General features: G+C 37.5%; 1 protein-coding gene across 1 annotated transcript; it reads right to left on the reverse strand.

The window, feature by feature from the left end:
* Positions 1 to 1,011: 1,011 nt before the first annotated feature.
* Positions 1,012 to 27,440, reverse strand: CDKAL1 (CDK5 regulatory subunit associated protein 1 like 1). Its single transcript, XM_010708299.3, has 3 exons — positions 27,303 to 27,440; positions 24,004 to 24,168; positions 1,012 to 1,703 (listed from the first exon to the last, which is right to left on the reverse strand). Exons 1-3 carry the CDS (start codon positions 27,423 to 27,425, stop codon positions 1,500 to 1,502), a joined length of 492 nt encoding a protein of 163 aa, XP_010706601.2. The 5' UTR covers positions 27,426 to 27,440; the 3' UTR covers positions 1,012 to 1,499.
* Positions 27,441 to 27,862: the final 422 nt, after the last annotated feature.

Consider the following 27,862-nt stretch of genomic DNA (forward strand, 5'->3'; position numbering starts at 1 on the left):
TGGAATCAAGTCTTCCTTCCTTCTTTCCTTCCTTCCTGCCTTCCTTCTTTCCTTCCTCCCTCTCTCCTTTCCTTCCTTCCTCCCTCCCTCCCTCCCTTTCTCCTTTTTTAACAATTCCAGATTTGTTAAAAATGTGAATGACTGATTGTCACATATTTCTGGTTGTAAAGAAAAACCTGGAGAGCAAGCAGAAACAAATCAAGAGCACAGGATTTTGTTTTCTTTCTTTCCTTTTTTTTTTTAAATTCTCAACATTTTTGAGTTTTGGCTCATAACTGTTAATGATTGCAATAAGCAAAATAGTATTTAATTCATTACACACCTAAACTCTTGGAGACATTTGTTGATACATCCTACAGGCTGTACTGGAAGCACTGTGGTGGAACTTATTGATTAATTGCCTGTATCTATGATAAAACCTCAACTTAAACAGCAGAAAGCATTCTTCCTAGGGGATTATTTGTCTGCACTGTAGAGCCACGTGTGGAACACAGACTCAGTCCTACACTAACATACTGAAAACACTGTTCCTGCTTTAAGATTTAAAGCAGGCTTTGCAAGTGGTAGTTTGGATGAAGATCTGTAAAGGTGACAACAATTTCATGTATTTAACAGCAGGGAAGACTTCATTCCCTGACTGAATAGCACAACCTGAGATGTACAGAGACCTTGTAGTGACAAGAATGGCTTGCAGGATGCAATTAGAGATTTGGAATGGGCAAAACGTAGCTTTCCCACTAAAGGAGCAATGTTGTCTTACACACAGTATGATCTAGTACAAAGCTAATATGAGATTCACTTCTGTTTCTCTGAGCACTGTACTGTCTATGGAGATTGTATTAAACCCACCCTTTAGGAGAACTCTACCACTGGAATTCCCATTCAACAATAAAAACAACAACTGTCTTTGTAAAAAAATGATTTTTGCTGTATCAACAAAGCTTAGTAACTCCTTCTGAAGTTGACAGGCAAAATGGCAGACCAAGAATTCTTTCAGACAGGAGAACAAAATCAATAGCAACAAATGATGAATTTTAATGGCCGAGCAGCGTTTGATTCTAATGTAAAAAGATACATATCACACTGCATTAAGCAAAATCTTTAAGGAAGCTGTAAATGTTCTGCACATAAAAGATTGGCAACAAGATTCAATTGAAGGATTTATTAAAAGCTTTATGAGTTTTCTGCACACAATTCAACCTGCCACGGCAGTTACAAAAAGAGTAAGCAATGCAAACATTGCATCATTTTAGAAAAACGAAGAGGAAGAAAGATACAATAAACTTCTCTGCCAAACAAAGATCTCAAACTTCAGGTCTCCCAGAGCTTATTAGCATTCTCTCCTATGAATGACAGGAAAGGCATAGAGTGAGTAGAAATTATTGCCCAATTTATATCACTTTTTACCTTTTTAAGAGAGAGAGAATTGTTGGTCTAAGTGTTTTCTCTGAAGATTTTAAACAGCAATTTTATTTTTTATTATGAAAACCGCACTCAATTCACAGTTCTCTTTTAACTCCTCCATAGTAAACCATAGCAAGAAATGCCAGTAGAGCCAGGCTGACAGACAGTATCTTCAGTCCACTTCCTTCTTGGTGCCATGGGAGATGCAAAGCCATCCAGGGGATGAGTGCTGCTTTCACTGGGATCTCAGCAGATGGACGTGCTTTCCACTTTGTGCCATTCCGTGCATGCCTGAACTCCTGTGAAGAAATGCATACATTAAGATTGAAACTTTGCTATCTATTTCTGATTGTACATATCAAATACAAATAAAATCTCCCTTTGCATTGACGTTCAAGATAATACACCTTTTCGATACAAATTCAATTTGCACGGCATTAACATCTGGTCATCTGTTTTTCATACAGAATTCTTACCAATGCCATACAAAGTCAATCTTTCTAACAGAATTAAGTGCCACCTCAATGAAGCCGTTAGCAATAGAAACAGATCTCCCAATAGAAACCTTCTCATTCAGCATACTGAATCCCAGTTCCCTGGTGTGCCTGCCATTACCAGTCTCAACCTGACTGCAAGCACCAAGATCCTCCAGAACATGTGAACTTCTAACTGCGGCCCAAGTTACAGATGTTGAATCACCATTTCAGCTTAAATCCAAGTGGAAAGAGTAAGATATTCCTCTGTCTTGCAACCTTGTTCAGTTCGGCATGCTAGCCATGGAGATATTTTAAAGTAAGAGCATCTATTAAAACTGTAATCTGATCACATTTACAAGAGGTGTAAGTGGAAAAGAAAGTAAAAGGTGTAATTACACAAAGGTGACATGATCTTGCATCAGAAAATTCAATACTTCTGTTCAAAATTTCTTTCATCTTCTCTTTATCTCAATAATGAATTCAACTGAACTCAGCCTGGTTTATAATTGGCCTGAAATTTTTCTGGGTAAAAAAGATTTAGATGAATCCCCTCCTTTTTTTTTTATGTTTTATAGGAAACAAGTCAGGCACACAGAAAGTACCTCTCTGGATAATCCTGCATTTCCAAGCAGCTGGAACAGGGGCACATGAAAGCACAGACTAGATGCTTGATTCCCTCCTTCACCAAATATATTGCTGGGTAAATTTAAGGAAATATCAGAGCTCCAAGACATATGCTTGCCTAAGGAAGTGTGATTGCACAATTCAGATTGTCTGCAACTGCCTCTTGTTTCACACTTCAGGAATCAGTTCCATTATAGCAACTGCAGAAGGAAACTAATGATTGCTACGGGTTAGGTGAGCAAGCATCAAAGGGGTAAATGACAGCCTGACTTATGTGTTATTTTAATATCTGAGGTATTTTTGATTTAGATCACAATTCACATAGGTAGAAGGCTACTGAAAAAGTGACATATGAATGGAGGAGGAGTTCTTACATGTACTACACCCAGAAGATCATCAGCTGGGTGAAGAGAAGAAAAGGAAACAGGTAAGCAAGTTGGAGTATAGTTCTCTGAAGCATAAGGCATGGCAACAACACCAAAACTATCAACACACTGCTCCATATAACAACTATATATATCCATATAACAACTATAACCAATGAATTTTTAGTTACTGGCCACAGCTATTTTACCCCCAAATCAAAGCTGATTAACCCTTGTACGCAGAATAACCTGGAAACCATATGGTATCAAGTATTAATAATGTTAATATATATGAGTCAAAACTCGTCTGCAAAGAGATTTATAAAGCCTTTCTCTTCTTTGAAGGTCTCACAAATCTCTAAGTAGCACAATTTATGATCACGCTGAGTTTTCACACGTATTTCTTCCCCTTAACAGTAGAGTCTGAGGTGATTAAAAGAATGGGTAAGGCCATAAAAATAACAATATAATCCAACATTGATGTATTTGATATTTAATTTTTACCGATTCATGACTTTTCAAATCTGGGTAACTGCAAGCCAACTCCTAACTTCTGATTAAATATTCATATGCAGTTTGATAATTCTGAAGTAAAGTCTTGAACATTCAGTTGTACAAAACCAGATATCCTCTGTCAGAAAACACACAACATGACAACTACTCAGTAGTTTCTAACTACCTCACCTGCTCTCAGGTATGCACCGCCCTGATTTCCTATATGCTGTCTGTATGGGACTGAGGATAGCCAGCAAACAACCCAAACACAACAAGTTACAACTGATACCATGTCTTGAGAGACTTGATGTTTCTTCTTCTGTTTATTTATTTTACTAACAGTTAAACACCTTAGAGTCTCATGCATTCATTCACATCCCTGCATAGCAGTTTTCAGTAGTGATTCCACTGGCACCTCATTTCTACTTCATAGTTTTTCTGGTTTCCAAAGTATAACCAAATAATCTTTTGTCCACTCTGCAGTTTGCACGACAGCTCTAAAGCATGATAATATCTCAGAGACACCTGCAGGTAGATGCATCTTCCTAAGAGCCTGCTCTGCAGCTCTGTAAGGTGCAGCACAGAACTCTCAATAGCTAAGCTGAACGCATTGTCTCAAGCCTGAGTAAAGGGCTGCAGTGGCCATCAGTGCAGTGTGTAAAACAGTGAACAGCCCACCTATAATATAATCTGCTCTTAATATCATGCAACTATCACAGTGCCAGCTGTGGAAAACACAACATACACATTTTTATCTGTACAGAAGCCCTTCTGTAGGCTCCATTTGAGGAACTGGTTTTCAGTTGTATATACCATAGTTAATATTGCATGCACAGAGAAGGACGTGAGAAGATGAAACTGCACAAGCCCAAATTAAAACCATGCATTCTAGAGTAGACAAGACAAATTTCAGTAGCTTCTTTGGGCCTTCATTTGACCCTCAGAGTTTGCACTACTTAACTGCTATATTCTGAGATCCTCCACAATTTTTATTTTCCCTAAAGCTTTCTATCTAGTGTACCTCGAGGAATGAGACAACTGCAGAACACCTTTCTTAAAACCAAGATCATCATATTCACTTTGGCTGGCTGGAGGCAAACATTACACCCCCTGAGCTAGCTAATTTCCTCCAGCTCTGACTTTATTGATGTATTAATTCTGCAAGGCCCTTGTTGTATCTCTGGAGAAAAAGTGTTTACTGTACACAATCACTAGTGAGAGTGCAGCACTTTCTGAACCTGAGCTCACAAACACCTTCGTAGCTGCAAGACTTGGGAAGATTAGCATAATGATTCAGCTTTTTGGAATTCACAACTAAATCCAAAGAGTCTTTTTTATCTGAAAAAATACTTGGGGGAAATAATAAAGAAGTTTCCAGAAATATAAATTCATACTAATTTAAGTCTTGCTAGGCCATAAATTCTTAAGTAGCTTGTTATTAATAACGAGGACTATTCTCACTGAAAAGAAAAAGGTATTCTAAGATTTACACATATACTATTAATCAAAATGAGGGGAAGAGGGAAAATTATCAAACTGAAATGCAAAGAAGGCATTTTGAGCTAAGCATCTTGTATTTCCATGGAGTTAGCCTTTCATCTTGTTTTGGCAGCCACAAAGTAAACACAAGACTTTGCTAATAAGGTATATTATAAATTATTAAACCATCTAGTATATGATCAAATGCATTTCAGATTATTTTTTGCATAATTCTGCCTTGACAACTGCCAGGAGTAATATATTTTCTGTACTCTTGCACAGACCCATTGACTGCTGTCTTTCTGAAGCTCCAGTCAGTCTTAAACTGCTATGCATGAAAGAAATACACAGTCACATCAAAACCCAAGCTTTGGCATCTGTCGATCACAGCCTCGCTTTCTGTAAGATCTCACTTCATGTTAGTCAACAAAGACATGATAGCAACTCTTTAGCTCTGAGCTGAGGTTTTAATAGATTCAAAACATTCCTTACATGCAAATTTCTTTCATGGCTCAGGGGCACAGTTAGAGCTTGAAGTGTTAGCTAACTGCTGTGAAAAACTACTTGACTGAGCATATCTCAAAATAAATTTGACTTCTGAATCTTCCAGCTTAAAGAATTGTATCTTACACACTTGTACTACTGGATTTAAAAATATGGACTTTTATATAATCACACACAAGTAGCCTAAGTGACAAATTAGAAGAATACATGTAAAAAATATGCATTACGTATCCTACTGTGCCATTTGAAATTCTGGGCTATTACACTTTGGAAGCATTTTTCAGATTTAAAAAACAAACAGTTAGGGAAGGTCACACAAATTACACACTGGAAACACATGTATGTTGTTATATTTAATGGTTCCAGAAGACACATTTAGTTCTGAAGCTATTAAGAGAGCTCCCTTGATTTATTACTGTATTCTACTAGCCTCCTCCTGCAAATGTGGAACAATGATTACAAAGCAGAAAATGAACGGCTTTTTTTTTTTTCCTAATGAAATTACATGATAATTTCCATAAGAAACACCCCTACCACCATGTATATACTCCCAGTAAATGCACAGTGCTTTTTTGTTTTAAGAAATGGGAAACATTGAAAAAATAATTAAAGAAATCAGGCACTTCTGTAAAGGGAATTTTGTACTTTATCTTCCTTTTTTTTCTTTTTTGTGCGTGTGTGCATATGTGCATGTGTGCATATGTGTGTGGTGTGAGCACGCGTTTTAAGATATCACAGAAAGAACTGAACCAGGATAAATACAAATTTAATATTAAATTCTCACTACATAATCAGCCTTGGTGATAATTAGGATTCTATTATCCCCAAGTCATTACCACTGGAGTTATAGCAGGAAAATAAATTAACCAAAGCATCATGCAAATGGTTGTCATTAATTGCTAAAACTATCTTTCTGTCTGTCTGTCAGAGGATCCTAGGCTAATTCAGACTGCACCTAATCCATCCTGCTGCTCAAAAAAGGATCAGGTATGGCCCAGCTTGCTGAGGGCCTTAACTAGTCAGACCTTGAAAACCTCCAAAGGCAGAGATTTGCACTGGACTGTTGTTCAACTATTTGATGGCATTCATGGCAAAATTTTTTCTCCTTATATCCACTCTGAACCTCTCTTTAGAACTTATGCTTACTGTCTTTCCTCCCACAAGCACCACTCCGAAAATGGAGCCTTCTGAATAGTCTTCCCATAGGAACTGGGGGTCTTCTGTTTAGTCCCCCTGAAGAGGCCCCTTCTTCAGATTTCCACAAGTCTATTCCTTCAGCCTCTTCTCACAGGCCAAGTACTCCAGATCCAGACCATTCTGGTGACCCTACACTGACCTCATATCAGTGATCAATCCAAAATTTACATCCATATGACCACACGTGACTCTATCAAGTCAGGTAGTGCTATAACAGTAGTCCTAACAGCTGGACCATGGTCAAATACAAACTTAAAATAAATTGAACAATGTGAAAATATGCAGAGACAGACTTTAAGCAAAACTCCATCAAATCTGACAGTTTGTTCCAGGTTTGTCATCCCTTGTGATCAGTTTTAACCACAGCCTATCTCTGATCTGCATAGCAATCAGGCAAAATCTCATTTCTTTCCCAGTAACACTTCTGTCTGGTTTCCTTGGTCAGTACAGCATTAACACAATTCCCGTTCCTCAATTACCTCTCATTCAGTCCTGTTTTCCTTCTACTTCTCCCCATTTCCCTCCTGCATCACCTGACCATATAGCTTCTCCTAATAAAAAAAAGCAGAGATGTCAATAGAAACACTTCCTGTATCATGACTTTCTGCCCATGCCAAGAGAATCACAGAATTGTAGGTGATGGAAGGGATCTCTGGTGATCACGCAGTCCAGCCCGCTCTGTTAATGCAGGTTCCCTACAGTAGGCCACACAGGAAAACGTCCAGTTGGGTTTTGAATACCTCCAGAGAAGGAGACTCCAGAACTTGTCTGAGCAGTTTGTTGCAGCGTACTGTCAACCTCAAGATAAAGAAGTTTTTCCTTATTTCATATGGAACTTCATATATTACAGTCTGTGCCCCTTGATCTATAGCTGGGCATCACTGAAAAGAGCCCGGCCTTACCCACTCGACTCCTGCCCTTTAGATATCTCTAGGCATTGATAAGATCCTCCCTTGGTCTTCTCTTCTCCCAGCTGAACAGTTCCAAGTCTCTTAGCCTTTCCTCATAAGGGAAACACTCCAGACTCTTCCTCATCTTTGTGGCCCTCCACTGCACTCTCTAGAAATTCCCTGTCTTTCTGAGGAGCCCAAAGCTGGACACAGTGCTCCAGATGTGGCCTCGCCAGGGCAGAGTAGAGGAAGAGGATCACCTCTCTTAATCCACTAGTCATGCACTTTTTAATGCACCCCACGATACCCATCGGTCTTCTTGGCCACAAGGGCACACTGCTATCCCATGGACAACTTATTGTTCACCAGGACACCCACATCCTTCTCTGTAAAGCTCCTTTCCAGCAGTTCAGTCCATAACTTGTAGCGATGCAAGTGATTATTCTTCCTCAGGTGTAGGACTCTGTACCTGCCTTTGTTGAGTGATTGAGTCACTGTCCCTGGAGGTGTTCAAGAAACTTTTGGATGTTGTACCAAAGGAGATAGTTTAGTGGGAAAGTACTGGTGGTAGGTGGATGGTTGGACTGGATGATCTTGGAGGTCTTTTCCAACCTTGACAATTCTACGATTCCCTGCTCTTTCTTGTGTTCTTACCTAAGGGTAGACCTACCTACTTCTTTTTGCTCCTCCAAATTATTTTTAAGCATTAGTATTCCTTCCCTGAGCCTCAAAACTCATAATGTAGTTAGTTAGAAGCTAGACAAAAGGCTAAGTAACTGAGGCTTACTAAATGACTTCCTTTCTGATGCACTCTTTAAGACGTGGGAAACACACAAAAAATCAAATAACAAAAGAAACAAAAAGAATAACAACAAACAGCCAAGCAGATGTAAGCCAAAAACACCTCCAAAATCCTTAAGACATACTCTACTTGAGAAGTACTGTTTTGCATTATATTCACTTGTTCTAGCTTGTTTCTTTATCTACCAATAAATCCTTCCAGTAAGAAGCTGACTCTGTTTTTATATAATAATATTTTGTGATACTATTAAACATCTACTATACCGTGTACACATTTTCAAAATAAACTCAGAAGCAACATTTTGAAGAACAGTGTAATGTCTGGATTCTAAGCTTTTTCCTTAACAAGGTGTGTGGGATATCAATAACTGCACTGAGACATCACACCCCAGGAAACCAGCAACCACAAGAGAACTGAGGGAGATTTTAAGCAGAAAATTTGTGATTCAAAATTCACAGTAACCCAAATAACAACGTGAAATAAAGAATGAACTTAGGAGCACAATGTGGACAAATTCAGAATCGTGATCTGTCACTATTTGCTTCCTTGTACAGAGATGGCATCTCCTTTATAAAGGAGATGGCAGCTGCTTGCTCTGGCCACTTACCTGGTAATTAGTTGGTTAGCCAATGAATCTGTTTCCTAGAGATCACCAGCACAGAATTCACAGCTTTGAATTGTCTTTCATGTCAATATCACCTCTACTGAAATGCACCACCCATTGCCTCACTGTGCTCGCATCCTCTGTTGGGTCTCTGATATCGTGGGCCAACATAAAATAGGAAGTATTACTTTCAGAGCAGCCCCCATATTAATGCCACAAGAACCATCAATATAACCGAACAATATTTACATTTCAACAATGAAATGAGTGATATTGCTTTTACTTGGAAGTAAACTATTAATACATCAACTTTAAGAGGAATTCTATACTCACAAATAATAGAAAGTATCCTCCTAAGCACTGTTACTTGCAATGAGCACTGTGACAAATATTCAGGAAAAATCTCAAGGGACATTCTCTTTCAAAATCAGGAAGAAGTCACAAACAGCATCATGCAGTCTCATAAACATGTATAAGATGAGCATTTTAAATATTTAGGAATCATATTTCTTCCCACAGTTTCAAATTCTGTATCAGTTTGTAGCTGTGGGTTCTATACGCTGCCTTCACTTTACCAGAAGTGAAACAAAATTAAAATGCCTCCAGAGCCATACTGCAAGCCAGCAATATAAAGCTCTACAATTCTTGTCTTAGATTTCAGTTGTCACCAGAAACCAATACAACCTTTAAATCCTTTAATCTCTATCAAGCATAAGATTTAAATCCATTTTCTTAAAGTTACACAACGTCCTCATATTTAGACACCTCACAATTTCTGCTGCATTAATTTCTGCCCTGTATTAAATTCATCCAATTGCTGAGAATATATGTGTATACAAAGCACAGCTGGAATCAGTCCTCTGTGAAAAGGAGCATTTCACATAGATTTCTGGATGTCTGACATCCAACAGTTCATCAACTGTTGACCAACTTTGTGGGTTCAGTGATAATCCAAAGGTTTGTTCTTCACGTGGTCACGGCCTCTTTCCTTTAAGTATCCTTACTTGTTGTAAGGTCTCCCACAGTGCCAGTTAGCATACTCCTGAGCACATAAGGGAGTATCTTGAAATTGGAGTCCCCTTTTTTAATTTCACACTCAGCCAAGTTCAACTGCAGTTAATGGAGGACTCTCCCATGGAAACATCAAAGAACAGTTACTGCGAGCAGCAAGTCTAACTGCTCTAACACAACCTTAGTATCCCAAGCCTCTGTAAGTGACTCATCAGCCTGTCTCCGCAATAAAGATTACATGAGAAAAATCTTTCTTGGCTGGTTGTGTACTTCATGCTAGATAACCACGATAACACCTTGGCATTATGTATAGACATCAAAGAACTGTAAGTATCCAGTCTACAAGCTGTAACGAATATCTACCCTCAGGAGAGCATTTCTACCTTAAGGAGGGTGGTCTGACTAGACAACCAACTTCTGTATCTGTAAAAGGTTAAAGAACATAAACATGAACTTGTGTCTTCTAATACTAAAATACCAGAGATCTGTACCTCATCTGAGAGTCTCCAAAAAACCCAGTGGACCTCATATCTTGTGTATGGAAACTGCTAAGTCACAGCCTGAACACTGACTGATCACCTGGGGAAAAGACAGGGTCAGCCCTGGGAGCATAGGTGAAGGCAATGCAGCTGTGTGACTGGAAGAGGTGGAGCCTGGCTGCACCTCTCCTACACCCCATTTAAGGGCTGACTGCCACTAGGGAAAGATTTCTGGTTAGAGATCCCTCCTTTGTGGGGTTTTTCCTCACAAGCTCAGATCCTTGGAGATGGGTGAGCGTTCCTTTCCTGTTTATCCTTCTGTCACTCCTGTGTTGCCTTTCCACTGCGCTGATCTTTCTGACTGTAATATCCTGGAGTTAGTTTCTCTTAAATGCTGAGCAGCTACAGCTGAAATTCATTTGAACACAAGCTACAGAAAGTTTAGTAATTTGTAAATATCTGGTTCTAAGCACTTTGAATTGACTATCATCACATTTCTTTATGAGGCTGACCAGGGAACAGTAAGAACATCTTCCTCTGCCTCGTCTTCACGTGTGAAATGGGAAGATGAAAGCTGTGTTTCAGGAGGGTAATGTAAAAATAAGCTTAATACTGTGTGTGAAGATTCAAAAAGCTACTAATGGGAGTCATAGGAAAGGTTAGAAAAGAAACTAGAAAATCCCTTGAGAGTAAACTGTGTACAGCAAATAACAGTTATTATGAAATGAACAATGAAGAGGAAAAATATCTAGCAAATGCTTATTAAATAATCTCAGCTCTGCACATAAAAGAAAACAAACCTGTATGTAAGAAAATTGCGCATAAGCACATAATTAAGACACTGAAACATAACATGGTGGGCATCTACATGGAAAAGAGAAAGTGAAATTCTAGAATTTCCTTTTTTTCAGAGTATTTCACTTTACACTCCAAATAATTTGTGCACATATGTACACAAGAAAAGTCATTCTTAGTTTCTTGTTATCTCGTATCAGATTTTCAGTGTCATTGCAGTGTTACACTTTTCTCTGCATCTACAACGTTACTAGCCAGCAGAACACAACTCATACTACTTTAATACATTGTTTTTTTTTCCCTTTTGGTGTTTGTTGATTTGGTCTCTTGGTTAATACAAGGAGTAACTGGAATCGACTCCCAAACAACTGGTGTCCTTGATTCTATCTCATCTGTATCCATGCTAGTAACTTTTGAGCCTACTCATCCATTTCAGCAATGGAAAAGCAATCAAGTTTAATAAATATCAAAGGCTGGTATTTAAAAAAATAAAAAATAAAAAAAAATCTAAACCAGTGCTCCCACTGAGGAAAAGGTCAAAGAACAACCTCAGCAATCTGCCTTTTTGCCCTCATCTTGCTGACTAATCTGTGCTCCTATACTTCCACATAACCTACATGTTATACGCCCACAGAGTAGTCACAGAAGACAGGGAGGATGTGGAGATGAAGCTGTGGTTTTTTGTTAATAGAAACATGGAAGGAACCATATGACTCAAACTATGGAAAACCAGGCTTCGTTAGATCAACTACTCGCTTCTTCATTCTCTTTCTAACCCTATGAAGACTGCATTGTTGCAAAAAGACTGCTTCTGCACTTCAAAACTAAAGGAAAGACCAGATGAAAGCTGAATAAAGAATAAATACGTGAGAGGAAGGGAGGTGGCACTGCTCAACATGGAATGGGATACAGCATTTCAAAAATCCAGTTTGCTCATAAATATAAGCAGCCTTCACTTCCCATTTCTCTCCTGGCTTTCTATAGCTGAGAGATGTATCTGGCTGGATCCTACCATTATAGAACAATGTATGACATGAGAATGATTTCACATAGCTGTTGCAAAAGGATTGAATCTACTTTTGATATGTGCCATGCTAGGTCAAAATAAAAATGGTAATAACTTTCCATCAAATGCAGTAGTATTTCTAGGCTATTTTCTTATAAATGAGGAAAGTATGAGGTTATTAAGACAGACTGATAGTCTTCAAAAGGAATTTCACTCACCTCTAAATAATTTCTTGCACTTCTCTGAAAACAAAACACAAAATCTTTCTTAATGTTAGGTAATAGATACACACTGCTTTCAGGAAAAATAAATTAAGAAGATCTAGGATAAACACAGACAGAAAATGGCTAACATGTATAACGTGCCTACAGAGACGGTAAGCACAAGCCCACAGAAGAGTAAGTGCAGGATTTAATTTAGTCTAACAAATTGATGGGTTTGGATTTTAAAATGCTTCATGCCTACAAACTAAAGCTTAACAGCAATACAACAGGATTTTTATTGCACAAGATACTCTCACAAGCGTAAATCTATAATTCATTCCTTTCCAGCTATTTAGAGCTGTACATCTGGCTTTCCCCTGCAGTCCTGTGACAAAATCTGATCGTGCTGCACAAGGTTAAGCATTCCTCACTGAAGAAAACTAACGAACTAATGTTTCTTTAGACAGAAATACATATTGAATAGTTCAAATAAAAGATTTTCTGTAATTCTAAGCTCTACTTTCATTACTTCACTAAATTTGTACATCTAGAAAAAACTGTCAGAAATGGGATATTCATAGACATCTTTTTTTGTATGACAATTATGCTATCTTCACAGAGATTTTGAATGTGCAAAATAATTTCCATACAGATAAGATAAAGCACAGACAGATTGACTGAAATGACTTACAACCATGTATGAACTCACGTCAAAACAAGGATGGGATTTTAAAAAATAAAAAAAAAAGCCTCTAGCTCTGATAACGAGACCCTTTCTTGAGGGGCAAGAAATCCATCTTGTTCATATTAAGTATTGGTAGTTTTCATAGTCATATGTTATTTTTGACAAAAGGAAGAGATGAAGCATACTGCCTATAGATCTTTGTTCCCTGAAAAGTGTCTTCAAAAAAAATTTACAAGCAGTAATAATCACACATTCATCACAATTTGTAGTATGGAGCAGTCAATCCTTCTTGACTGGCCATGAGTCTATCGTGAGCCTTATACTACGACGCCTTGCCAATTACGAAGCATGGCATAAATTCATCAATATATGCTCCAAAATCGTGACCCTGTCCTGGTGTCCACTGGAAAAGAGGGTGCTGGATAGTATCTAGTGAGGAGGCCCACTCCAAAGGCTGCCCCTTTCTGCACTTGTGTAATGACAACACCCTCACACATCTTGGAAAGGGCTTTGTTACAGGCCAAGTCCCACAGAACAGGGGCCAGGTAAAAAGGCAAAATAGTGTTATTCAGCAGAAGTTGTCAGCACTGCACAGCAACATCATTTATTACAGCACCTGGTGACTTAGGATGAGCTGGAAGCCAGAAAATAGCTACTTTCTTACAAAATGATCATCTACGTAGGTCAAATATTGTCTGCCTACAGGCCCCTAATTATTCTGCGTGATTATTATCACCCACAATAACTACAAGCGTGGATTTCTTTTTAAGAAATGTTTATCACTGAAATCTTCTCAACTCCATGTTTTTATTTCACAATTTGTCAGCCCCCCTCTACAATAAAGACTATTTGAGAAAAATAGACATCGTTTCTTGCACACCTTGATGCTGCACACAGTTCAGATTTGGTTTTGACTTCACACCAGTGTATCTTGAAACTGTGCCAGCACTTACGACTTCAAATAGTGAAACAGTGAAAAGGTGAAGCACCACTGAAGTACATATGCTGCCATCACTATGCTTCCCAAGTCCCTATTTTTGATAGTACTTCCAGGATTTTAACCAGCATGCATTATTTAGCCTGGCACTGGATTAAGGCAGAATAAAAACAAACTGCATTTTTAAGCAGAGTTCTAACATCTGAAACAATACATAGAGGTGTGGGGGAATCCTTAAAGTTCTTTAAATATCCATTAGGAAGTAGTCAGAGGAAGATTATCAAGATTAGTGTATTGTATACTGAGCACAAGTTAGCTAGTTCTCTCTAATAAATGCTTAAATAATTAATTATGTTTCTAAATATTTCTTCTACTTAATGGTCTTTGATAAAACCCGCAGGAACAATTTCTTTTGGAGCATGCTGTAAGTAAGAACAAAACCTTGAATTAAATAAATTTCAGTATCAGGATTCCTGAAAACCTTCAGTGCAATAAGCGATGAGCCAAATTTCTTAGATCTCAAACTTCACAAGCAAATTACTGCTCTCTTAGTTTGAGAGGACTCCTTAAAAAAAATCTTAGATTGAGGGAGAGATTGTGGTAGGAGGGCAAAGGTTTAATTCTATCATTGTTTGGTCCAGTACATTTGCAACAACATGCTTTATTGCTTAATGACATGATCAAGGCTTTGATCTCATTATGCAGCAAAGGATCTAGAGTGAGTGTTAAACTTGATACGGAATACAGTTTGTATAAACAGAAAGTTACTGGATGCAATCTCTGAAGAAGAACTGGTTTGCCACATTTGCATACATACTGATAAAAACTTAAAAATCCACTTCTTTCTTCCACTGAAAGGCTCTCATATGTTTATCATCCTTTAAAACACAAAAAAATCACTCATTCAGTGTTACTGGGAACAAAATTCAAAATAAAAAGATAAATCGCTGTACTATTGATACCATCAAATATTATCTAGCTTGAGTGGGAAAATATGATTACGAATAAATGTTAGCGCATCACTATAATTCAGAATTAATCCTAATATTTCTGGAGTAGGTAAACATGACTTTAAAGGACTGACCAGAGTAAAAAAGTTACTTGAAAAATACACTCATACATACCTTAGCATATATTCTCATTATCATTATAAGTGTTAACAAGAGCAGAAGGGATGATTACTGAAGACTATAATACCAGTCATCTACTGAAAATCTCTTAAAACTTTTGAGGGTATAATATTATTAAAGGCTAGAGAACACCTTATTTTGCTTATAACGTTGTTTTTTTGTTTTGCTTGTTTTTAATTAGATGCAATTTTTTTAACATTTTAAAGTTAAAATTTAGCTTAATCTCATGACTGCAACTTTCAAAAGAATCTGAAAGCTAACAAAATATCTCTCCACAATGGTTTTGGCAGGAAAAATATTTCTAAGAGGAAGAAATTCAACATTTCAATACCTTGCATGAGTGAAAAAATTTCCTACTGATCTTTCCTTTGTTACTGGGGAAATCTGTACTGCCCTTCTAAACCTCTGTTTCCTCTCGAGTGCTCCATGTGTCTTTTTCATGCTGACCTACTTAAGTATTCTTGTAGAAAGACTGAGGATTACCGCACTGATAGATGATAAATAGGCAGAAAGATCATCCATCTCATAGTTCCTATCCATAAGTGAATGAAGACTAAATGTCTTATCCTAACAACTGTGTATTCACTTGCAAGGAAATGAAAGGAGATGAGGAAGAAATGGAGAGACATACTATCAGTGTGAGCTTTTTAGTGATCTAAAGATTAGCAAAAAGAAAAGGGAAAACTAAATAATGCAAGTGAAAACACGACATGTACACAGGCTGAATATTCTTTATTTACTTTTGACTACACTGGTGTTGAACTCCACTGTAGAGGAAATAAAGACAATTTTATAGTAACTTTTGCTGGTGAAATCAGTTGGAAAAGGTGAAAAAACAGAGAAATTGAGAAAAGCTGTGGCTGCCCTTTTTCTTCTTCTTCCTGAAAGCCAATTAACACCTAGAATATTTATGAACTGGTACATTAAATAACAAAAGCCTTACTAAAGGCCAATGCCTTTTGATCCTTTCCAAACAGTCTGTTGAATTGAAAAGAAAAAATATTTTAAAAAGAACTCCTTCCTAAAGGAGTGTCAAATAGATAAAATTACCATGGATACACACTTCCAATTTATCTCTAAGTCAAGGAAGAACAGATCCCACTCTCTCATCTTACAGTGCAGCATGGGGTCAAGTACTAGAAATATACACAAAAATGAAACAACTATTTCAGTACGTGAGGGTTCTACTTCTGGAGGCAGGAGGGGCAGAAGGCTTCTGTCTAATTTTCTTTCCTTCTTCAGAAAACGACTTACAGCTGAATCATTCCAGTCATTACTATTTCCATTTTTCTGCATGTACTGCAGAGCATTAACAAAATTATACAATTTAAAGTGATTAGACAGTAGCAATCAGACAAATAACACCTTCCATTGGGTAAGCGAAAAGGAAATAAACTACAGTTCTTATCTTTCCATCTGAAATGGTCCAGAGAGAGCATTTGTTTGAAAAAGGGCTGCATAAAACGTGTTGTTTCAGCTGAGCTTTGATCACTGTAGCTGAAATTCAGCCCTGTCAGAGAGATGGGCAGAAAGGCAACCCGCCATTAAATTTAAGAGCTCAGGACAAAACTAGGGATCTTATAGTGGCTCTTGGCTTTGCTTTCTTTAATCATCTTTTTTAATCATCTGTATGATGATTTTTAACCTTCTATCCAATTCTGGATAAACGAGCCATCTTCTATTCCATTTTGTGAGCCATCAAATAATTGCTGACTGAATTGAAATATTCAGAAAATTACAGAAAATAAGGCTGGAAACAAACATAAGAATTCACCTAGCCCATACCCATCACAGAAGATGGGTGATCTGTACCCAAAAATGTTTTTCTCAGATACTTGCTAAACTTGTTTTTAAAAGAATAGCATTGAAAAAAAAAATTCCTCAACTCACTACAGGCAATCCAAGCCAATTCTTACGCAAACTCAGCAAGAAAAATGTTTTCAGGCTGTAAGAAAGAATCTGTCCTGAATTTCAGAGTCTAGACTGACAAATGTTGGGCTTTCAAGTAGAAGAAAACAATTAAATCAACTGAAATTTCCAAACAAATTAATCCAATGTAGAATAGAGATGATGTATAAATCACAAAAGCTAGCACCTAAAGAAAAAAACATCAGATTTTTTTTTTTTGGTCATTTTTTTTTTCTCAGAAAAACAAGACTTTTGAAATTTCTTCCTTAAACCAAGAATAGATGGCTTTGAGCTCCACTTTTAAAAAGGAAAGGTCAATTTTTTAGACTCTGTTTATAGTGACACTAACTTTACAGTGACCTCTGAAATAATGGAAAAAAAAAATGAGATAAAGAGATTAATTTAGAAGGATTTTACACCATTTTATATGACTTCTATTTACAACCATAAGGGAACAAGACTAACACATTAAATGGAGCTGATTAATAACTATAAAAGCACTAATTGGTTGCACGCCTCTCACTACAATTAGTTGTTTTAGAGAAAGAGTGAGAGAGCAACTTATAGAACAAAAGGTATCTTCCTACAATAGAAAATGCAAGAGCACCGAGCGCTGCACCATACCTTATGGAAATGTGGCACTGCCTGATACCTGTTTTACATTGGAAGTGTTCAATTGTTTGTCCATGTGTTGATGTTAAATAGAAAACTCCCAACTTCCCAACTCCCAACTTCACAACTCCCAATTCTCCTCAAACTGCCCCTTCTTAGATGCACTGATGTAAAAGCTTTGTAAAGCAGCTTTTCAACAGAGGTAAAAGATGTGCTTTATTTTACTTTTTCTCTTTTGGAAGTTCTGATCTACCTGCACGTCATTTTTTTTTCATCCAAAATTTGCTTCTTTGACTTTTTTTTCCCCCCAAATAACTGTCTTCTAATCCCCGTTTAGAATCCAAGCTTTCCACAACTTTGAAACTCCAATGTACCTAAAAAGTTATGCTTTATAATCCCTGCAGTTTTACACCTATCTTCCATGCCCTTGAAGGAAGTTTCCAATACAGAGATCTCAATTTTGCCATGATTTCTTTCATTCTGGTTCCAGAAGACTACACATTTTTCTCTCTTCTCCATTTCATTTTGCTGCAAGTGAAGCACTGTCTTCCTAAGATCAGAGAGTTCCCTTCAAGCCATGCTTTGCTGACTTTTTTCTGGCAGCTTATATAGAAGCCTTTGATTTTTGTATCTTTTCTATTTCCTAACATCAGGAAAAAAAGGCTGGATAACATTTAGAGGTCATATTTTGCTAAATAAATAGAAAATACTCTAACTAGGGGATGGGAACATAAAGCTTCTTTAGCAGCATCCAGAAGTACAGTGCTATCTTCTGCCAAAAAAAATAATAAAAAAATGAAGGGAGGACATGGAGAAAAAGGAACAAGCAAACTGATCAAACAGTTCTTTGCTATCTATATATCAGTGGGTGGCTTATTCCTCAATTCTTCTGAAGATCCCAAAGACCAGAATAACTGCTAGCTTAACTGTGGATATTACTGTGACTTGGGAGACATTGAGATGTGCACCAAGAAGCCAGAATAACAAACAGAGACAAATGGAGGCTGCCTGCATGATTTGTTCACATGGGAAGCGTTAGAGAACGTTATCAATAAAGCAATTGAAAACAGGTAACTGAGACAAAGATGTGCCTATATTTGTTTCAAAAGAAAGTCAGTTGCAGATGATTATAGAAGCAGGAATTCTAAACATAAAACAAGCATGAGTTTGTAATCAAGTAGTCAGTTAAAATTATTTTTCTTTGACTTAATTTTCCATTTGATTACAATTTCCTACCAAAGGCTTCCAGACTTCTAGGCTTTGATTTTCGTAATACATAACAGTTCTGGCAGGCAGCCAGCCTTTTATTTATATCCTTTAGTCCTTAGGTCTCTTCCTTATCTATTTCTCATACTGTAGCATTTTTTTCCTTTAGTCACAGAACACATAAGCAACTAGTTATTCCTGAACTACAGAACCCTAAAATACTTTACTTCAGTTTCTTAACACCAAATCAGAATTCTCGCAGATTCTTATCATTAATTGCGTGATTAGGTTAGGATAAAGCCTTGTCTGTAGGTACGATATATTTGTTATGCATTTTATTTTTTCCTATATAATTTTGTCCTATATAACTATGGGGATCCTTAAGCACGGTCAAATAAAATAAAAATGAAAATATCAAAATTAAATTCTAGAATTACATGACATTCAGACCACAGACACACTCCATTGACACCTTCATTCACTATCCAGTGATAACAAAATAAGTATCCTGTGCATTGCAAACCACCTTCAAAACCTCACAGACAATATTAACAGAGCACTTAATGACATAGTAGACATGCTTATGTGCTTTACTGAATACCAAAATGCTGAGGTACATCCTTAAAGCTTGGTCGATTCCTAACCTCCTCAATAAAAGAGTATCACATCTGGAGCTTCACTTTTTTTTTTCCCATGACATTTAGAAGAACTAATTATTGATCAAAAGTTTTATTTACTGTTATTTTTAATTGCAATTATTAAGTTGTGGTATGTTTGCTTTGTCTAGCAATCATTTGTAATGCCTACTATCAATACCCATCCACACATCCCACGCTAGATTCACCAGAACCAAATCCAAAACTGCCTTCTGCTCATCCTTTATTGATTTCAGCTATCACTATATATCCTCTAAACCTTGTTCTATTACTGAATTGGCAACTGCACATTCCAAGCCTTAAGAAATCTATACTAGATTTAAATTCTGGTAATTGAAAGTACTAAGTGTATTTGCCTTTAATTAACTATCTTGAAAACAATGCAATGTAGACACAATTCACTTCCGAGCAACTTCTAACAAAAATGCATGTTGAAGTTAAAAATTAATTCTGGTAAACAGCTGTGTATTTTAATACACAGTATGCCTTCAGTGTTTCCTCTGAACTAATCTGAAGAAATTATTGAGGGAAATGTAGCAGGTGAGAAAGAAACACCATAGAAAAGTCAAATAAGCTCTGATCCTTTGTAGGTAATTCCTCATCACAGCATTTTTGCTTAAGATGGTTTTGTGCTTTAGTCATCTATACATTATGGCGCTCTCAATGTTTGTCAAATTTCAGTCCTGTGGTAAATGTCCTTAAAAACTGAAAGATTTCCCTCTCCTGTCAACATTCCTCATTAGAGAGAAGTACATTTGTGATGCATTTTGAAACATATCTTTCACTGTGTTCTATGCAGGCTATTGAAAATATTGATAATGAATAATGGATAATATTCTTAGCATACACTATCAAAACAGTACCTACAGATGTGTACAATTACGGCCCTAAATTAGCACTATCCCTCTTTCCTTCTTGCAAAGCACTTTTATGCAATGATGCTGAACTGTAAGCTACAGTCCCAGCACATTTCATGGTCGTTAGGGAAGAGCTAAGTGCTTTGCTGGATGGGAATGGACTAAAGCATAGACACTTCAGTGCAGTACAACCCTCTGTCATGTTGTTTTGCTCCAAATTACCTCAATCTACATTAAAATTTACATGTCACTCTGAGCTAACTGCCATCACAGGCCAGCAAACACAATGGAGCTGAGAGGAAGTCATACCACTGACAAGGTGAGAGCAGAGTCCCAGTTGAAAGTTCTCAGGTACTTCAGATAGCATGCTGTAGTGGAAATGCTAAGTCATGGCCTGAAGCAGTGATTGAGCACCTGGTGGGAAGGCAGGGCCTACCCAGGGGTGCTCATGTACAAGCAGTGCACATGAGTGAGTGGAGGGGATGGAGCCAGGATCTGTTCCTTCCCAGACCTCATTTAAGGTTGGCAGTGGAGATGAGAGTGTCTCTTGTTGGAGATCCCTACTTACCTGAGTGTTCCAAAGGTAAATGGCTCTTTCCCTTCATTTTTATATAAAATCATGATTCTGTGGCTGCTGCGTTTGGGCTCATTCTCATTTGCTGTAGCTAAAGACTTTGCCACCCTGCTATTATTATCCCATTATAGCAATACACACATCATCTCCAGGATGCTGGTCAGTTCCTAGAAGAGTTTATGCCCAGAGGATAACAACTGGATAAGAAAAATGTGCCTGATCTCAAGAGCCACCGGGCTCTGGTAACAGCTGGTTACGCATTCACTCAAACCCAAAATGTAAAGCAGGCCCTAATTCTTCCTCATTTTAATGCAAAGCAGGAAGGGAAAGGGCCACGTGTTTTCAATTTTTGTTTTATTCATCTCTTCCTTCTCTCTACTATAAAGTTTGGTAACTTGGCTCAACAAAAAAGTTATCCAAGGTTTTGCTCTGTATGCTGTCCTTTTGAGAATGTGGTGGAGAGCCTTGGCATTCTGTTGAAGATCCAGGACCTCTACTTTTGAGGGAGTATCTGAAAACATTTGTTCTAAGTTGTCTCATTCTTCTTTCCACAGTCTGTCATGAGCGCACACAGTGAACCATAAAAAGGGTCAGATGACACATTGCCCCGTTCTCTTATCATTAGAAAGAGTCATCCTCTATGACTGCATTTAGGCTGCCACTTAGATTCCACTTAAATCACCATTTAGACTGCTGATGAGTAGCATTCCTCAGAGATTGGTGCTGGAACCAGTACTATTTAACATCTTTGTATATGTCATGGATAGTGAGATTGAGTGCACGCTCAGAAAGGCTGCAGATAACACCAAGCTGAGTGGAGCAGCTGACACCCTAGAGGGAAAGGATACCATCCAAAGGGATCTGGACAGGTTTGAGAGGTGGGCAGCAAAGTCAAGTGCAAGGTCCTCCACCTGGGTCAGAGCAATCCCAAGCACAAATACAGGCTGGGTGGAGAATGGCTTGAGAGTAGCCTTGAGGAGAAGGATTTGCAGATGTTGGATGATGAAAAGCTCAATGTGAACCAGCAATGCGAGCTTGCAGACCAGAAGGCAACCTGTATCCTGGGCTGCATCAACAGAAGCATGCCCAGCAGGTTGAGGGGGATGACTCTGCCCCTCTACTTTGCTCCCAGGAGACCCCCACCTGGAATACCGTGTCCGGTTCTGGGACTCCCAACGTAAGAAGGACGTGGAGATGCTAAACTGAGTCAAGAGGAGGGCCACAAATATGATCAGATGGTTTGAGCACCTTCTCTGTGAGGACAGGCTGAGAGAGTTGGATCTTTTTGGTCTGGAGAACAGAAGGCTCCAAAAAAGACTTTCTAGTGGCCTTCCAGTACCTGAAGGGGACCTACAGAAAAGCTGGGGAGGGACTTTTTTATAAGGACAGGCAGCAACAGGACAAGAGAAATGGCTTTAAACTGGAAGAGGATAGATTTAGACTAGATATTAGAAAGAAATGCTTTACTATGAGGGTGGTGAGACTCCAGAATGGGTTGCCCAGTGAGACTGTGGATGCCCACTCCCTGAAAGTGTTCAAGCCCAGGCTGGATGGGGCATTGAACAATCTGGTCTAGAAGGAGGTGTCCCTGTCTATAGCAGGGGAGTTGGAAATAGATGACCTTAAAGGTCCATTCCAACCCAAACAATCTTGCGATTCTACGACTGGAACATGAGATCTGCTCAGAAGCATCTTAGGTTAGAATTAGATGCCTCAAGCACTTCTAAGCAGGAAATTTGCTGTAACTTTTTATTTGGGCATTCTAAGTACTTGTTCATATCTACTCAAAGGGCAAGAGCAGATTTATACCTCTTAACGGCATCTCAATGATTTCTTATGTAAGTTATCAGTCCCTTCGACCTTGATCATTTTGTTTCTCATTCTTAACATAAAATTTCAGTCAACATTCTGTTTGCTCACTCCCATGCAATAGCTTCTGGTAGCACATACTCAATTTAATTACAGGCTTGGTTCTCTTACACTGGATTATTTTTAAAAATGCTCTACTGAAAAAAGCAGCAGTGTTCAAATAGCTACAATGTCCAATCAGACAATCTAAAGATTTGGGCTGCTTTTTCAATCATTTATCAGACAAATATATACATACATGTGGACTTCAATCAAAGGCTACTTAGCCTTTGAATGCTTGAAGTTCATGATCTCCCCAAAACATTACTCTGGGTGCATTACTGTTGCCATGTTTATCATAACAAGCCTTATGATACTAAATAACTTAACCCTAGTTACACAAGGTATGCAGTGATTATTTATGATAAATATGACCACGTACAATTTAAAAAATATATGTATACCTATTCTTAATACTTGTCCATAATTTACTGTAAAAGCAGCAGGGCGGATGATAAACTTCCAGTTACCTTTCTTCCATGTGCTAAATTACAGCTACGTATTTTCAGAGATCCTAACAATAGTGCTGGAGAAAGGACATCAAATGATGCTTAGAAATGTGATACACATTTTCATTTCACACTCCATCAGTTTTTACAACTAGAATTCCATGAAATGTATGAGAATACTTGGCTAACAGCCACATCTACTGAGGTGTAAAATAAGGATCAGATATCTTTTAAGAAGAGTTTCATTTTCTTTACATGACTAGATCAGATGTTGACCTTTTCCCAAAATACGCTGTCAATACTTAAGACCTGTACCTATCAAAGACTTTCGAATCTCTGGGCAGAATTTTGAACCATTCTAACAGACAAGTAATCAATAAATATTTTAAAATACAATTTTGTAAAGGAAAACAAACAGATTCGTACTTCTACTAAATTAGAAATGAAACACATTGAATTATATAATTGCTTATATTAAATCTTTTCCATTCTAACAGTTCCTTCTCATCTTGTGCCCTGGATCAAGAAACGAGGATATTATTGCCTTTACAGTCAGCAAATAAAAGCTATGGGTATCAGCAAAAGCATCTTTTAAATTCAGATTTCAATCTGTTAGAAAAGATTAAAGCTTCATGCATACATAAAAGGGGAACTATAAAATGATAACAGATATATAGCCTGAAATCATTACACTTGAGCAGATGCTGTTTTACCAACAAAGTAAAACAGAAAATGTCTTTTACTCACCTCTGTTAAACCAGAAACTTCTCCTTTTGCTAATGGTCTTGCGATGGATGCAGCATAAACTCTGGCATCTGACACAGGCTGCCCCTTCATAAAATGTTTCCCAGCTTCATAAATATTCACTTCTACCATTTTACCCATTAACATAGGATCCTTTGGCACCAGAACCTTTCAAATAAAGATACAGTTACTAAATATCATAAAGGGCATCAGTCTCTCCAGCTTCCACTCAGAAAACAGACTTTTTGCAATGTATAAGAGCAACTCTTAAACATTTAAACATTTAAAACTTCAGGCACCAGCATAAGCTACAACCCCTGACACGTGATCAGTAACGTCTCTAGTTTGCTTTGTAGTGTTAGCTCAGCCTTTCTCAACTCAATTGATCCTACAACTTGTGGTTGTGTTTCTTTTAAACTGATAAGAAAGTCAGACCTGAATGACAATATTTTAATCCAGACTAACTGGTTTCCCAAGGGCACTTGTACTACGGAATGTTAACAGATTTCTTCTTCACACCTACCCCCTGGTACTTTTATTTTTTTATTCTTTGATTTTCAAGTCGCTGTCCTCAGCAGCAGAAATCATTACAAGCACTTTCCCTTTTTCCCCAAAGGTTCAGGCTGTTCATGGCCACTTTCAAGGTGTTCATGGGAACTTCTAGAATTACACTGAGATTCCTAAGTATCTTCCAAGAAAAGCAGATTGTTTTGCGTTCTGGAGATTAGAAATGTAACTGGACCTAAGTGGCAAACATAAAAAGCCAGGATCCCAGAGTTGAGGTATTTTTACAACATGTCTAGATCACATATATGGGATCTTATTCCCATATATATATTTGGGGGCAAACTTGTCTCAGAGGAAAATTAGGCAAATAAGTATCTGAGTGTTACAATTTCAGATGGAATGGAATTGTTTTCAGAGCGTCTGGTATAATGCTATAGGTTTTGGTTCTTGGAGAAAAAGAGTGTTGATAACACACTGATGTTTATAGTTGCTGCTAAGCAGTGTTGTGCAGAGCCAAGGCCATACACAGTGAAGGGCTCAAGTTGCTGGGAGGGGACAGAATTAGGACAGTTGACTCAAACAAACCACAGGGAAATTCCATATCATATGATACCACGCAGAAGGAGTTTTGAAGGGGGGTGGGAGTGGATCTCACTCCCTTCAACTGCTCATGGGCAATGGCCAGGGGATGGTGAGCAACTGTGCATCACTTGTTATATACATTCATATATATATATCTTAACTATTTTCCTTTTCCCTGTCTTAGTAAATAGTTTAAACTCAACCCACACCTTCTTTTTTTTTTTTTTTCTTTCTCTTTTTCCTAATTCTCTTCCTGGCAAAGGGGGAGTAAGTGAACGACTGTGTGATGCTCAGCCACCTGCTGGGTTAAACCACAACACTGAGCCTGCAACCTCTGTAGATTTTGGTACTCCATCTAATTATTGGCAATTCATATACATAAATCCTATGGGACATTTGTGGATAAATAACTATTACCTCAGAAAGAGACTGGCTTAAATGTAAAAACTGGAGAGGTGCTATAAAGCAACCAAGCAGCCAGACTTGGCACACATTCATAAAAACCCCCTCCCTCTTCCTAAGAAACAAAGTTCTACCAACAGAAACAGTCATCTTGACTGTTTTGGTGAAGTATCTTTTGGTCAGTTCAATGAACTGCTCAATGAACTACGTTAAACTATGTCACTAAAGTTACTCACTAAGCTACCAGCAGGTTTATCAGTATAGCTCTATCAATGCGGTTTTAAAAGCAAACTCTTTTAATACTGGCATGCTTCATGAAGAGATTATAGGTCTGATATTTCCTTTAATTAACACAACGTCACTCCAGGACCTTTCACTTCAGCTTTCAAACATAAAATGATATTTACTGACTCCAGAGTGGCTGATTTCTAATCTACTATCATTAAATTTACTACTATGAATGTCAGTAATTAGCACAAAACCTTGTTCTTACTTTGTTGAACACAAAGTTACTACCCTTGTAAAACACATAAAATTTTAGGGAAAAGACATACAAATATTTATTCCATAATAATGTAGTACTTCTTCCATAATACAATCTAAAATAACTGTTATAATTTCTATTAGTTTATTCTTTACCAGTTCCAGTCAGGAGCTGTATTAGGGGCTGTACAAACACACCATAAAACATCAACAATTTTTCACATACTGCTTTCCATTTAATTAATGAAACTTTCATTAGAAAAACCATTAAACACTAAAACGCCCCAAGCAATTTCCTTTTAATCTCTCTGCACAAAACCATGTTCCTCAAATCTGACTGATAAGGTATAAAAGCGAGGAACAGTGATGTACAAGATTTAAGATGGAGGTCAGAGGTATAAGAAAAGAAAAATAATGAGATTCATCCTAGGAAAGAATGAAACTGTTGAAAAAAAAAAATAAATTAGTGAACCAGTTACCTATAGAACATGTTTCGAAAGCAGTAACACTACCTAACACTAAGAAAAAACAATTTAAAAAAATTGCATATTGCTGTAATGCAACATAGAACAAATATTAGAACAAAGCACTAATGTTAACTATATAACCACAGTCATCACCAATGGCTCCTCCAGACAGGACAACTGAATAACTATGGGAGTAAAAACAAACTACACAGATCAGTGTAAGAAGATTGAGAACAAGCCAACTGCAAAAACTGAATGAAACACAGATGATTCAGAAAAGCCATTTCACTGTTTTTTCATCTGCTTTTGAGTAAAAATAATAATTCTGTGAAACAGATATTGTACTTCCTAGTTCATAAAGGTTGCTTTTCTGCATTGAAAAAATCTAATTTATAGAAAGTACATAGAAAATAATACAAAAAATAAAACATGCCAGTCTGGGGTGCTAATCTAAACAAGAGTTTCTGATCTTTCTAACTGTTTGAAAAATATATATATAAATTTTTACAAGTTGCATTGCCTGAAAGAATTTTCCAAAAGAAGCAGTGAAATTAAGAAGTTTAAAATACTAAGAAAATAATGCTTCTGAGACTTGGAAAGTAAAACTACTGCAGTAATTAACAGCTGCTTGAAACCATGCAGTGTTTTTTGGATATATAGTGTGCCCTCATGTTGCATGGCTGAAAAACTACTGTGTATTTCTTAACATAATTTCAGGTAAACTGTATATAGAACACAGAAGGAAACAAAATATCTCAAAAATGAGATTTGATGGTCACACCTTTCTTGGGAAAAGATTTTCTTGATTATCAGAAAGCAAAGATACCCCAAAAAGATGTGAGCTTGTTTATTCAGCAGTACCTGCTCATAGAATGGATTGTGAGCAACATAGTAGTTGGAATCAAAGGATTCTTCTGTCACCAGAACCCTCTGCCTTTCTCCAACCTGGAAAACAGAAAACAAGGCAGACGATTCAGAAAACATTCAAAAAAGAGTTGCATTGATAAACAAACACACTTGGTGGAAATAATCAAATTATCTGAGGACATTTTGTATCAGCAAGAAAGCAGGGGAAAGAAAGCCCTAACTCACACTCTCCAAAACTGATGGATAAAGGTCAAAATGCAGGTTAAGAACTGCTGTACAGCAATGGCTTGACACGAAAATCCAGTTCAGAAATGCAAATTTATATTTACTTATTAATAAAATAACAAATACATTTTTATCAGGTATAAACAGGGTCGTCCAATTATTGCTTCATCTAGTTAATGAAAACACTCTCACTAAGAATAAAATTCTGTAATCGAGGACAAAAATTGACAGCCTCCAGCCCCACAACAACAACCTTATGACAAATAGAACAATTGGAAGCATTGGAGAGAAGCAGGGAACTGTAACACATTGTTGAACTTTCAGGTAAC

This window comes from Meleagris gallopavo, chromosome 3, assembly GCF_000146605.3.
Source record: "Meleagris gallopavo isolate NT-WF06-2002-E0010 breed Aviagen turkey brand Nicholas breeding stock chromosome 3, Turkey_5.1, whole genome shotgun sequence".
In the NCBI taxonomy this organism is placed as follows: Eukaryota; Metazoa; Chordata; class Aves; order Galliformes; family Phasianidae; genus Meleagris; species Meleagris gallopavo.